This window comes from Haliaeetus leucocephalus, unplaced genomic scaffold (genome assembly GCF_000737465.1).
Source record: "Haliaeetus leucocephalus isolate CR32 unplaced genomic scaffold, Haliaeetus_leucocephalus-4.0 Scaffold140, whole genome shotgun sequence".
NCBI classification, from domain to species: domain Eukaryota; kingdom Metazoa; phylum Chordata; class Aves; order Accipitriformes; family Accipitridae; genus Haliaeetus; species Haliaeetus leucocephalus.
The window spans coordinates 11,933,274-11,947,256 of record NW_010972576.1 but is presented as its reverse complement, the minus strand read 5'-3'; the positions used below and the strand labels follow the sequence as shown (position 1 = coordinate 11,947,256).

The following is a 13,983-nucleotide window of genomic DNA, read 5'->3' as shown; positions in this document are numbered from 1 at the left end:
GCCGCCGCGCCGGTGACTGACCGGGCGCGGCGGGAGGCTTCCCGGAGGCGAGGGGTTGCGGGGCCCTCGGCGGTTTTGCTCGCTGCCGCCCGGACGTGGCGGTGCGAGCGAGCGGCGGCGCTAGCGAAAGTCGGGGCGCGGGGGTTGGCCTGGCGCCTCCTTGCGCCTGCCCTGCGCGTGAGGTATGCGGCGGCCGCCGGCGCCGTTATTTTCGCGCGGGAGGCTCCCGCCGCCAGCATTTGCAGGATTAGGGACGAAAGTACGTGCGTTGCTGCCCGCCGCGCGTTGTAATCGACCCCCGTGCACGCTTTCTGGATCTGGGGGTTCCGCTCGAGTGCTTAGAGCGTTGGTGAGTCACGGTGATGGAAGAACAAGCAGAAGGCCTTGAGCTGGCCTGGTTTCCTGAGGGCTTTGGACAGGGGTGACTTAACGAGTTTGGAGGAAGGGGAAACCGGCTCGCTTTGCACAGGGGGCCGGGAAGGTGCTGGCTCCGCGGTCCACGCTCGGTTGCCCGTACCGTCAGCTGAGATGGGTGGGCTGGGGGAAACCGGTAAGCAGGGCTCACCCTGTGTGTTTTCTTCCTGCGAGCGTCGAGTGGGAGGACAAAGAACGGGTGCATGCTTAGAAAGATTGCTGCTTCGCAGCCAGAGCGATCCTCGAGGCCACTCTCCAGCAGTGGTGCCAGCCCGTTTTCAATACAGCTGGAGCCTGCTGGCTCTCAAAACTATTGCCTGGCAAGTGTACTGCATTGCTTTCAAAACACCACAATAGTCCAAACCTATTTAATACCGCTTTAATTTCTGTGCGGCTGTTCAGTGCTCTGGCTCTGAGCAGGCTGGGTGGTCTCGGTTGTCCAGGCGCTGGAAGCAGGTTGGGGCCAGCAGCGGATTTGGAGTGGGTAGGGCAGGTTCTGTCACTGCCGAGAGCTCCATTTCGCCTTGGGTGAGGTAGCTGATCGTGCGTGTAGCTACAGGCAGCTCAACAGCTGTGTTCCTGTGCTAATATATTAATAGAGAAAATGAAGAACTGGTGAAAGTTGGGGGTTTTTTTCCCAGTTGTTGGCTTCAAGGTTTTCAGCAAAGCAACGGCATAAAGCTTTGAATATCAAAAGGCCAGAAGATGGGGCTTTTCTGATATCCACTCCGAATAGTCCAGAGGCCTCTATGGCTGTATGAGCTGACTGCAGTTTCAAAAGCAAGCTGCTTAAAAAGTTTCTGAATCGGAAGTTACTGTTCAAAATATGCTTCCAGATGTATAATGTTAGTTCAGAATTTATCCCATAAGGAGACTTTTCTTAATCGTGTGCTTAACTAAGCTTGTGGAAATTCAGATTTTAGGAATGCGCAGTCTTTTGCGCGAGAGCAAGTGACTTCACGAGGGGAGGACGAGGGATGGGTTGAAAACCAGTAAATGATTTACTGAATGATGGCTTCTCTTGCACTTCGTGCCTTGAATTTAGATTTTCTGGCAGAATCTTTGGTACATTTAGAGATTATGACCGAATGCCCGTAGTGTGATTCCACAGTTAGTTACTATGCCACCTTCAGTGCATTTTTATAATATTTACCCTGGTAATAAAAAGCAGGGTAAGGGGAATTCACGGTTCTAGGTGAAGGGTGTTTCTGTCCAACCCAGGCCCCCACCGGCTGTAGGAATGGGTACCTGTTTTGTGTTACAAAGCTTCAGGCCTTTTAGGGTTGGCAGTATTTATTTTAGCAAGTTTAAGCCAAGGTAAACATTTGCAGTTCTGCTACTACAGGTACAGTAGGGTGTTAACTGGTTCTGGCAAAGTCCGATACTGTTTATTGTACAACAAAAATATTACAGAAAGTCACGAACTGCCCATTGTTTTCTCCTATACATGCAGGTGATGAATCAGACCTAGCAAGCTCAACCAGTGGTCTTGGCACTGTTATTGCTTCCAGGCAGTGAAATTTCAAAAAGGCTGGATGACTGTGTGTCTGGTCTTGGGAATTTGCATTAGTTCCCTTTCAGTGATGCCATAGGAACAAACAGATAGTTTGCATGCACAAAATGTCGTTTTCTTATATCGCTTTATAGTGCATGCTATGAAATGCTTCATATTTCCAACTGCCATCGCAATGGCTTAGACCTTGTTTGCATGGAAGAAAATCAATGCAAGTCTTCTGGTATAACTGAACTATTCCAAAATAGACAGATGCTATTCTGGAGTAGATTGCAAAGGGATCTGTTCCAAAGCAGTCAAGTCTTTGACAGCATTCCTCGTCGGGTTTTATGTAGATAAGGTCTTGATTTGATTTCACAACTCATCTGTGTGTCCTGCAGGAAGCTATTGCATATCACATTTGCTGAAAGATGTGTCTGTCAGAAAGCAAAATTCATATTTTCTGATACCCTGCCCATTTTATCCTGAAGGACAGACCTGGAGTCATGCTTTGTAATACAAACTGACATCTAAGGGTACTCCAGATGTTTACCCTTGCAGCACCTGAAGCTGCTGTGATTGTGTAGCTGTAATGCCTGCTGATTTCCTCAGTCAGTTGCGCATACATACCTGTTGATAGGATTGGGTTTACGGATTTACAAATCCTGCTCTTCCATCCAGGCTCTGCACCATTTGGCTTGAAAAGCTTCCTGGGATGTATAGGGGTGGTTGCAGAGCAGGACTTGTCATGGTGCTGAGAGCAGTGAATGAAGACTTGCTAACAGTAACCCATGCAGGCTCTGCAGAGGTGTTGGTACACAACTGGCTGACAGTAACTGTATAGCAAAATCTCTCTGGTCCCTATGCATCACTGGAGGGCTTTGCATGTCAGCTGTATGCACGTGCATCTCCTTGCCAAAATCCTACTTGGAAGCCATCCTGATAAGGAGCAAGAAATTCACTCTCGATATGGGTCTCAGACCATTATGTGACCTCCAGTTTGCTTTCTGAATTTTTTTTAACTTCGAACACTCTGTGCTCAAGGAACACATCTCAAATGAATGCCAGTCTCTTATTTTAAACCACCATTTTTATTATGCAGTTTTTCCATTCCTATTGCTCATTTCACTGCAGTATTCAAGTATCTCCTAAGCACTCCTGGGTTTATTATACTTTTTTCTCAATAAGAGAATGACATCCAAATTTCAGATCTTGGCATGTTCGTTATTAATTAGCTTCCTGAAAGCAAATGTAGGGCAATTAAACCTTTGTGTTGAAATTATGAATTTCAGATCTGGGATTATTTCCAAAAGCCAGTAGTGTTTCTCTTATTTTCTCACTTGGTTGAACAAGAATTATTTTAAATGAACCATACAACAGATGTCCTCTTTTTTTTTGTTGTTGTCTTTCAGGTTATTAAATGCAAGGCTGCTGTTGCCTGGGAGGCAGGTAAACCTCTCTCTCTTGAGGAGGTGGAGGTTGCTCCACCAAAAGCTCATGAAGTTCGTATCAAGGTAATTAAATCAATCGTTAGCTGTATGTATTGTGTTTTGGGAGGCTAAGTATTAAAGCTGAACAGTTTGTTTACCAACAGAAGAAATGTTGAATGGATAGCATCAGTTCATTAGTATCTCAGCTGGCTTTACAAAGAAGAAAATTATGGTATTTAGATGTTCTGTTTATGAAAAACACTTAATTTCTACTGGTCTCACTTCAGAGTCCAGTCTAAAGATTATGGCTAGTCTTGGGCATCAATTTCAGTTGTTACAGGCTAAGCTCCCACAAACCATCTGAGCTAGGAACACCTTTGCTCTTGTTTGAAGGGCAGCAGCTTGTGGCCTGTTGCAGCTGTGTAACATGCTGGATTTTACTTCAGTCAGGCCATAAGTTACTGGGTGCTGAGCTGTGACTGGTCTCTTGGATTCCCCATACCGAAGTTTCTGATTTGATCAGGACTTTCCAGTAGCCCATATCTGCCAAAAAGTATACATTAAGGTGAAATGTATGTCTGTGGAAAGGGTCTCTGCGTGGTTCTTAATACTTAAACTGGGTTTATGCAGTACTGAGTTCCGTGTGGTCTCTCTGATCATTTTACCTTTGAGAGTCTAGCTATTTCAAATCTGAGATGCCAGCCTACTTTGAGATGACTTGGAGTACTGATTTCTAGCTTTAGGAAACCAGATGTCATCTTCTACCCGTTTCAACATCAGAATTTAGTTGATGAGAATGAGAGAAATGTACTATCATGACTTTAATTTTTCAAAGTAAGAAAAAGTGCCTTGCCTTGGCACTCCTGTGACTTGCCAGGAGTGAAAGTAGGTTGGCCATATCACAAACACTGCCAGGATTGGCAAATTTGTCCTGGTAATTATTCTAAATTTCTAACCAAGGGGAAATAATTAGGTCTGTGCTACTATTCTGTTCTCCAAGGTGCCTCAGATTATGTATTTCTTCACAGATAGTCGCCACTGCTGTCTGTCACACTGATGCCTATACTCTGAGTGGTGCTGATCCTGAAGGATGTTTCCCTGTGATCTTGGGTCACGAAGGAGCAGGAATTGTAGAGAGTGTTGGTGAAGGAGTAACAAAAGTAAAGCTGGGTAAGAAAATACCTTACAAGTTTTCTGCCTGCCTTGAAAGTGTTACTTTGCTACAAGGTCAGCTGTCAAACTGGGCCACTGAAATGCTATATTGCAAGAGTTCATATATTGTTTTATTCTGGGGTTTGTGCCTGGGTAGATTTTCCTTGTCTGTGAGATACAACACTAATCAATTCAATGTGCTCTTGGTTTAATGCTTGAAACAGCCCAGCGTACCAACTTGTTACTTGAAATTGGATCTATATTGATCCAATTACAAGAGGGATTTTTTTCAAATTACAGTTGTTAACTCTTGGTTTAATTTAAGGGCTTAAAAACGTTTAGTCGTGTTATTTGCTGTTGATTTGGGGTTGTTCTGTTTTACAGTAACATTCCTATTTGTTCTGGAATGATGAACATCTGATGGGCTGTCTGCTCAGACAGGAGAAAAGTGTTTTATCTAGCACTCTCTATAAACAATGCTACTCTATACCGTGAACGGTTTTTAATACACAAAGAAGGTTTTAAGTGAACACAAGCTCACATAAAAGCCATGAAAATTGAGTAACTTTGTTTTTTACCTAATGCCTTACTTGACTTGATAACTAGCCACAGAATTTTTTTTTTTTCTTAGGGGACACTGTTATCCCTCTATACATCCCCCAGTGTGGAGAGTGCAAGTTCTGTAAGAATCCTAAAACAAATCTGTGCCAGAAGATAAGGTCTGTATGGTTTTTATTTTCACATACAGTATAGTATTTGTTCAGTGTATGCCTGTTCTAGTTATGAAAAGTAATTGACAGGCATTATCTTTGAAGAATAAATCTCTTGTTGCATCATTTAATGACTTGGAGAGTACATGTTTTAGGGAGTCAGTTATGCACTACTTTCCATTCTTCCTTAAAATTTCTTTTCTTTTCTTCTCTTAAATAAACCTGTTTCTCTGTTTTCATGTGTGTGAAGGTGTAAACTGCTAGCTTGTATCCACAGCTTTGAAAACATAAATACTCTGTATTTAATCCATACTTAAGGGAAGCACTTCAGGGAATTTAGCTGTTGGGAGTCAACACCAAAGCTGTCAAGTGGTACAGAATTATACAGAAAGCTCTTTTTTCCTTAACACCTGCTTCCCAGCTAAATTCTGAAATAAAAGTCTCCCAAACCCAAACAAAAACCCCAGTGACATAGTTGACAGGTGCTATTCAAGGGAAATGGAGTGAAGGAGTTGAAGATGGGGGTGTGGTACTGTGGCACAAGCAGTTAGCATTGGTAGCTAACAAGGTCAGCATGTTGATAAACTTCATTTCTTTCAGTGCTTCCATGGAGGAATTAACAACATAAAGTTTAAGGAGTTTAGCATCTGATTTCTGTGAACTCCTGGGTTTATTGGAATGATTAAAAATAACAGTGCAAGTATGCAACAGCATCTCTGCGCTACTTAACGGGTAGTGTCTGGTGAGAGTATTTATTGCTTAAGACTCTGACTGTACTTTCCTGTCTTTGCCTTAAGAATTACTCAAGGGAAAGGACTCATGCCTGATGGTACCAGCAGATTCACCTGCAAAGGAAAGCAGATTTACCACTTCATGGGGACTAGCACCTTCTCCGAGTATACTGTGGTGGCTGATATCTCAGTAGCCAAGATAGATGCTGCAGCACCTCTCGATAAAGTGTGCCTTCTGGGTTGTGGCATCTCTACTGGCTATGGGGCTGCTGTTAACACTGCTAAGGTAAAGGCTGTGGTTGCCTCTGGCTTTTCTCTGTCACTATATCTGAACCAAAGTACACAGATAGCTTGGGGACTAGATTAGGACTGTGAACATGATAACCAAATTTCTGTTTCTTCTTCTTCTTCAACTGGTGAAGTTTAGCTAAGAAATTGTAACTTCTCCATAAAGGCCAGATCAGGTTAAAGGAACCTGATGCCCCTTAGAGGAAATCCAGGTAGAAGGTTCTCTATCCCTTTTGATACCAGCTATATATAAATTACTTTTCCAAATTATCTTAATCTTGCTGCAAGTTGTTCTGATAGTTTGAAGCTCAGGGTGAGACAGAGCTGCAGTCGAGTCTTTGGGCAAAAAGAAAAGCTTAGTACCTAAAGAGCTTTTGGATGAAATTTCTGTGTAGCTTCCCATATCTAAAAGGGAAGTATCATCCCTTATGATAAAGTCTCATAGCCATATATGTTTGCTTCCATGTTTCCTTCATTACAGACGACTTAACCTGTGTTTCCCACTCATGTGGAAGGATGAATTTTCTCTGTGTTGCTCATGGCTCTTTTCTTATTCCTAGGTGGAACCTGGCTCTACATGTGCTGTCTTTGGTTTAGGAGGAGTTGGGCTGGCAGTTATTATGGGCTGTAAAATAGCAGGAGCATCCCGGATCATTGGCATTGACCTTAACAAGGATAAGTATGCCAAAGCCAAAGAGTTTGGAGCCACTGAGTGCATTAGCCCTCAAGACTTCAAGAAGCCCATACAGGAGGTGCTAGTTGAGATGACCGATGGTGGTGTAGACTACTCATTCGAGTGCATTGGTAATGTTGGAGTCATGGTGAGTGTTCGCATAACAGTAGTACGAAGAGGGAGGGGATAGCTAGCTGCCACTTAGTTGTTTAGCTAAATAGCAAAATGAGCTTTCTTGTTACAGGAAACATGCCATACTAATTTATTTATTTTTTTAAATAGTAACGATAACTGCTGTGACTAAAAAGGCCAATTTACATCCAATCTTAATTATGTAATGAAAGCAGATGCTACTTCTGAGGTTGAAAATGGCACTTATAATTTACGAACTTTTTTCCTTAATGGGAGTTGTTTGAAATCCTGAGTTTTCATATGTTGACAGTTCAAAAATTAACAAAGCCCACAGAAAATGTATTGTGCGATGAACAGTAAAATCTCAAGGACCACTCAGTATTTCCCTAATTCCTCAAATAATGAATTTAACGTTTGGAAATGCAGAAGTATTACTGAATATAAGGCTAGGTTTTCAGGAATTACAACAGCATTCCTACCTGTCGGTAACATGGTCTACATTGTCTCTGATTACAGTTTATCCAAATTCCCAGAGGGAGTTCAGAGTGACTTCTCTGGAAGCCAGATGGGATATAGAAAGAGCAAAGTGAATCTTTTAACAGTATAAGGAGTCTGAACCAATGGAAAATTTAATGTAATTTCCAGTGTATTTATTGTTCCTTAAATACTACTGTGGTGATTCGTTAACTGGGGGAAAGGAAGTGCAACCTGTGCCAGTCTAGGCAGCATAAACATTAGCAATAAACGCTCTGCTTTGTCCTATGCATCTGTGAAGAGGGCTGCCTTGGAAGCCTGCCACAAAGGCTGGGGAGTCAGTGTCATAGTCGGAGTAGCTGCTGCTGGTCAGGAGATCGCCACGCGGCCATTCCAGCTAGTAACTGGGCGGACATGGAAAGGGACCGCGTTTGGAGGTAACTCTCTTTTGGTATTGGTCTAAAAATAATTTACTATGGCTTAAAGCTGGGAAGAACACACTGCCTTGCTTTTGCTTGTGCAAGAAATGTACTACTGACAGGCCATTTGTAAATGCTGTGTTGACTTTTAAGATAAACACTTTTAAAATCTGATATTCCTACAGACAGGCTACAAATAAACACATTGGTATGATACCTCACATATTTTGAAGAGAGAATATAACTATATGCTATTCAGCACTAAGGGAGTGGTATAGGGGGATTGCTCTATCACCAAGTGAAGGCTTGGTTCAGTTCAGTCCAGTGAAAGGACCTAGTCTTTGGGGAGGTGGGAACTCACATAAACATGTTTGTGTTGCTTAATCACTAAGCAAATTGTGGGGCTAACATGGGAACGTGCTATGAAGAGCTTTAAAATAAAAAGCAACAAGTGCTTGATACACATTTTCTGCTGTCAAACTAAAAACATGTTGAGACTTTTACAGCTACTGATAACTTGGGATTCAGTAATTGCTGAAGTTCATGAAGTATCCAAACTTGATGTTGTTATTACACCGCCCTTTTTGCAACTAATACAAAATTTAATTGTGTTACAGAGATAGAGGGGCTGATAGAGATGCCTCATGCATGCTTTCCTAGGCGAGGGCTGCTGTTATGTTGAATGCTGAAATACCTAGTGAAAGGTTAGCGCACTTACGTGTTTGAATAATGTGTGCTCTTGCCAGACCTAGCTGTCCTCTTGCATTCCTTACTCACTGCCTCCCTAGAGCAGGAGGGATAAATATGTCGCTGATCTCAGTTCCTTTTTGTATTTACCACACAAGTGCCTATGTAAGGGTTGTATTTTTTTTCTTTTTCTCTGTTTTCCAAGGTGGGTGGAAAGGGGGAAAAACAAATGCATACTTTCTTTCAGGCTGGAAGAGCGTAGACAATGTACCAAAACTGGTGACTGACTACATGTCCAAAAAGATCAAGGTTGATGAATTTGTGACTCACACACTGCCTTTTGACAAAATTAATGAGGCTTTTGAGCTGATGCATACAGGAAAGAGGTAATGTTCATAATACTGAAAGGTGTAGAAGACATTTCTTGATGAGACACTGTCAAAATATAGGTTCCCTGCCCATGTTTTATGCCCTGTCATGTTTTAAATAGGGAGAATAAAGGCTGACATATACCACGCACATTCATTCTGAGATAAACAAATACACTTTCTCTGAGCTTCTAGGCATGTGCCAAAACACAAGCAGAGAGTAAAAAGCAAGAAACAATGTGTAAGGGAAATACACAAATATACAAAGCTGATAAAGGGGACAAGTCAGTCTTAGGCTTCTAACATCACTAACACATTCTTCCTCAGAAAAAGAAATGTAAAGAGACTGAAGGGGAGTTCACATTAATACATTTTTACAAGTCATTAAGCTATTAGTCTATTTTAATTAAATAGTAGATTTCAGTATATTTTCAAACTATCTAGGGTAGATTACCAGGACAATCAGTCACTTGGAATGATCTTTTAATATGCTACATTTTAAAATATTTTTTTTTCTCTAATTTGAACTGGGGTAAAACATTCATATGATGGGTTTGTACGTCTTAACATATAGCAGTTTATGCCTTTCTTACGATAAATGGCAGTTTGGACTGTTCATGCTGCAGACTCAAGCCATAGCTGTATTTAACTTCCTAAGCGAGGCCCAACTCCACTGCACATTGAAGTACCTGACATGGTGGTAAAAAACCTGCTGGATGTGTGATGAGCCTTGCTGCCCCTATAGCAGTATACTTTGCAAGTAGTGATCAACCTGCAACAGCAGTGCAAAGTAGGGTATTCTTATCAGAGCATATATTGGTTGATCCTTGTAAAAAAAGCCCTGTACAGATATGGGCATGGATGTGCTTGGGGGAAAATGGGGACCAACATGGGGATACTGTGGCAGAACTTGGTATCTGCAGGTTAAAATCTAATGCCGAAAAGGGAAAAGATTAGACAGTTTTAGCCTTAAAGCTTGTCCTGCTCTGTCTTTTCAAGAGCAGGCCTCTTCTAAATGAGAGTTTTAATGAGATGCTCTGTAATTTGTTGGAAATTCAGAGACTCTTAATGAGATAGCTACCAGTGCCTCTAAGAGTAGAAGCCAGCCTATTTAGCAGACTAGGTCACATAATTTTTAAGAATGTGTTTTGAATGAAGAGAAGAATCAGCAGGTGGACAAGAGGAAAAATTGGAGACGTGTTGTAGCAAAAAAGAAAATCTTTTCCTGCATATTTGCACTAATGCAGGCAACTCTGTTTATCCATATTTAGATTCATCTGCAGATGGATAAATAGTTACCAGCATTATCTCAGGAAACCAGCATGGTCTTTGTATTTTATCTTATCTCAATCCGTATTGATGTATAGTATATAACTTTCTCAAAAGTAATAACTTTATCTGCTTTATCTCATATGTATTCCTATTTTGGATGAGTCAGTTAACAGTAACTGCATTTGTACTTTTTACAATTGGAAACACTGCATCTATGCAAATTTCATCCAGCACTTGATCCCCTTTCCCAGTTACAAACTTCTGCATCATTTCAATGCTTCATTCCTACATGAGCATGTCCTGTGAAACTAATAGCAAAAGTTGCTTAAGATTCTCCAAGCAGCTGAAAGAGGGAATGCCTGTAAATACTAAAGTTCCTGATCAATATTCTGGACTAGCTACAGAAAACTGACACGTAGTTTGAAAAAGCTTCCATTTTGAGTATATCCTATTGGAGGAGAGACTAAAAAACCCCAATTATAACAAGCATTACTAACCAATTTTTAACCAGGATTTTTAATAAATATTACAGGCATAAGTATAACTTCATTCCTACAAGAGATGTTAAAGTATGTCTCAGCAATGAAAGGGAGGGCAGAGAAGGGGAGAAAATGGACTTATTGGTAACTTTTTTTTTCTTTTTCTTTTCCATTTTAAGCATTCGAACTGTCCTAAAGCTTTAGAGCCAAATGTGGACCTTCCAGTTGGCCAGAAACATGGTAACTGTCCTTTTATAATGGAATTTCTGACAGAGGGTAGAATCAAGCAAATGAAAACTCACTGGGACTAGGAAGACAATGTATTTTAGGGTGAGCATTCTGAATATTAAATAACAAAAAATCAGTAACCACTGAATAGTGTTACATAATTAGCACTGGTTGTGGAACTTCTTTTTCTGTACTTGTTCTTCAAATTCAATAGTGCCTAGCTCAATCTACTTAATAAAAGCTTATTTCTAAACACAGTGTTGGAATTATTGAGCATTAAGACTGTGGCTATGATTGCTGTGTCTTACTGTTTTCCTCTAGTGATTTTACAGTACGTGTGTACATGACAGAGGAAGAGCAAATGATGCAGGATTCATTACACTAGGCAGTTTGCTAAGCACAGGTGTGTTGAGAAGCAGTGTTGAGGTGCTGTAACTACTGAGAGTGGCAAGAACTCCAACAGCTGTCAAGCTTCTGAGGCTGTTCTAGGACTACAAAGGCTGTACCATCCAGCTTGACCTTGAAGCCAACTGCAGAGCAGAGTGTGGTTGGATATATGACCTCAGTGTCCAGATGTACCCATGTTCACTTGGGAAGTCCATATTCTGCCGTCTTTCCTATTTGGTTCATTACAGTAGCAGTAGGCAGCCTGTTGTAAAGGTGATAGCATAGCTTACTCCAGTTACTTGCCAGAGTGGTGTCCTCCAAGACTTCAGTGGCGCAGTTTTGCCATTTCCTTAAACTTGCTAGCAATTGAAACAACCTTTGCAGGCAACGCTGCAAAAATGAACAGGGTGGGATTGTTACCTCTATTTAGTCAGAAACAGGGTCATGCCATTGAAGCAGTGAACGTTACTGTTGTTAGAACAAAAGTCTGCTCTTGAGGGATGCAGGGGAACAACAGTAAAGAGCATTGTGTGATGAAGGCTTCAGCATTTTGTGGGATTTCTTTTGTTTGTTTGTTGGAGGGGGAGGGGTTAAGTCTTAATTTTGGAGTTGCAGGGTTTTTTCTTAACTATAGTTGAAGTGATCTGATGGTATAAAATTTCTTTGAATTGAAACCTGGAAGCAGGGCCACAGGTCCAGAAAAGCACAGGAACAGCAGAAAACAGACTGCAAAGCAAAGGCAGAAAGGCTACCCAGTTAGAGTTATATACATAAAAAGTCAGTGTTTTTCAGTAAACCAGGAACACTAATTAAGAGAGAAGTTTAATATTTTTAAGGGAGCCTGGTCAAAACAACTGTTACAGAGAACTCAATGCACATAGTCTTATTAAAAGAAATTCCCTATCACCACGAACAACTACCTTATCCCAAGATACTGCTATACAACTAGGACAATTACATCTTTTCCATTTGTCATTGGAAAGATATCCCTAGGGCGTTCTGAAAATAGTTGAGGTAGCTGCATTTCTAACTTCATTTCAGACAGAGTAAACAACAAAGTTAACTCCTGTGAATGTCATAAGTATTCAATTTCAAGCACCTGGAAGAAATAAAAAGTGAATTTGTACCAGGAAAATGAGCCCTCCAACACAGCAGTGATGTGATTCTCAGCACCTTGTAGCTCCAGAAACACTGGCTGAATATTAGAGAATTCAGTAGAAAACTTGCTGTCAAGCTGTTCCAGAGAGAGTACTCTATAACTACAAGACGGTATCAATAGAGTATTAGCTCACCATCTTAGCAAAACTACCTCTGAACTGGATCTGAACAAACAGATTTAAAATATTTATACTCTTAACAGTTGTTCCTCTAGGCTGCACAGACTAATCAAGACCGTACTATCATGTTGTCTGCATTACATTATTACTTTAGAGAATCTGCACCTTAGAGTATTTGTGGAAAGCTAGTTTTGTAATACCAGGATAAGTCCATGAGACATTTAGTGATACCAGAGCACTTGGGTCAAAGACTTGCAGCTTTTTCCCAGCCTGAAGAATTGATGTCCTAGCCATTACGTAGCAGAGTTTTCGGACTACTTTGTCCTGCAAAGGAGTTGATTGAATGGAGCATGTTTGAAGTAGTCTCTTTGAAGTTGCCCAGCTAACAGGGACTTACAAGAGCTTGTACCCCATTCTTGGTGATCAAGGTACTGTACTGAACCGTACAGTCTTGACAACTGTAAGGACTTCCACGGACAAAAAGTTTCCACCAAACGACTGTACATGAAATGTGTATGTATGTACTCCGCTGGCTGTTACGGAAAAGATGCAGCTTGTCCCCTCTCCACACGCTGTTACTTTTATTCAATATTAGCTATCAAATCTTCTCTCCTTAAGTATTCATGTCAATTTGCAGAAACAGCATGAAGAGTTTCCATACTCTCTTATATGATAGTAAAGGGAAAATACTTCAAGAGATTGTTTCAGACCTAATTACAGGATTTTGGTTTTGGCAAAAGTGTATACAATTTCTAAAAATTTCATTAGAAAGTAGATTTAAGTTGGGGGGGTTGTTTGTTTGCTTTTTTAAGTGGATAGCAACTTCTGTAACAATAAAAAATAATTTCCCAAATCCAGTCAGCACAAGTCTAATATGTCATGTTCAAGCAAAGTTACAGCTAGATAGGTGAAAAAATGGCTTTTCACAGTATTTTTATTAAATAAGTTTTGTTCTCCAGACTGATGTGCTATCTCATGTTGAAAGAACTGGTGTAGATGCTGACTAAGCTTCCCACTTGCTTAAAAATACTATGGTAGTATGAACTCAGTATGAACAGTTTTCATGCTGTGATTTCAACTTATGGGCAGCAATGCATAGCATCATAGATTACCTATATTAAAAACGTGCAGCATTAAATGTGGTTGTATTGGTGTGAGGACAAAGAGGTATTCAAGTGGCACCTGCAGGTTTAAGGGTGATTTTTAACTGGTTGTATGCATCTACTAGTAGGGCTTGCACTAGTGCAAGCAAACCTGGATATAATTGAGAATGCTATGTCTGGTTTTGGATCACAAAAAAACCTGTTATTTCTGTTAAAAGCAGCTGCAACTTTTATTTTATAGACCAAAAATGAAGCCCCCACCCCACA

General features: G+C 41.0%; 1 protein-coding gene across 1 annotated transcript; it reads left to right on the top strand.

Annotated features, from left to right (window-relative positions):
* The first annotated feature begins 184 nt into the window (after nt 1–184).
* On the top strand, nt 185–11,202 carry LOC104827789 (alcohol dehydrogenase class-3). Its single transcript, XM_010561040.1, has 9 exons — nt 185–349; nt 3,319–3,420; nt 4,365–4,506; nt 5,120–5,207; nt 5,996–6,215; nt 6,778–7,038; nt 7,798–7,933; nt 8,850–8,988; nt 10,901–11,202. Exons 1-9 carry the CDS (start codon nt 185–187, stop codon nt 10,923–10,925), a joined length of 1,278 nt encoding a protein of 425 aa, XP_010559342.1. The 3' UTR covers nt 10,926–11,202.
* Nucleotides 11,203–13,983: the final 2,781 nt, after the last annotated feature.

Coding starts and splice junctions, on each gene's coding strand:
- LOC104827789 (XM_010561040.1), top strand. CDS start 185: ATGCGGCGGCCGCCGGCGCCGTTATTTTCGCGCGGGAGGCTCCCGCCG. Junction 7,039..7,797: donor TTGGTAATGTTGGAGTCATG/GTGAGTGTTCGC, acceptor GCATCTGTGAAG/AGGGCTGCCTTGGAAGCCTG. Junction 8,989..10,900: donor CTGATGCATACAGGAAAGAG/GTAATGTTCATA, acceptor TTCCATTTTAAG/CATTCGAACTGTCCTAAAGC.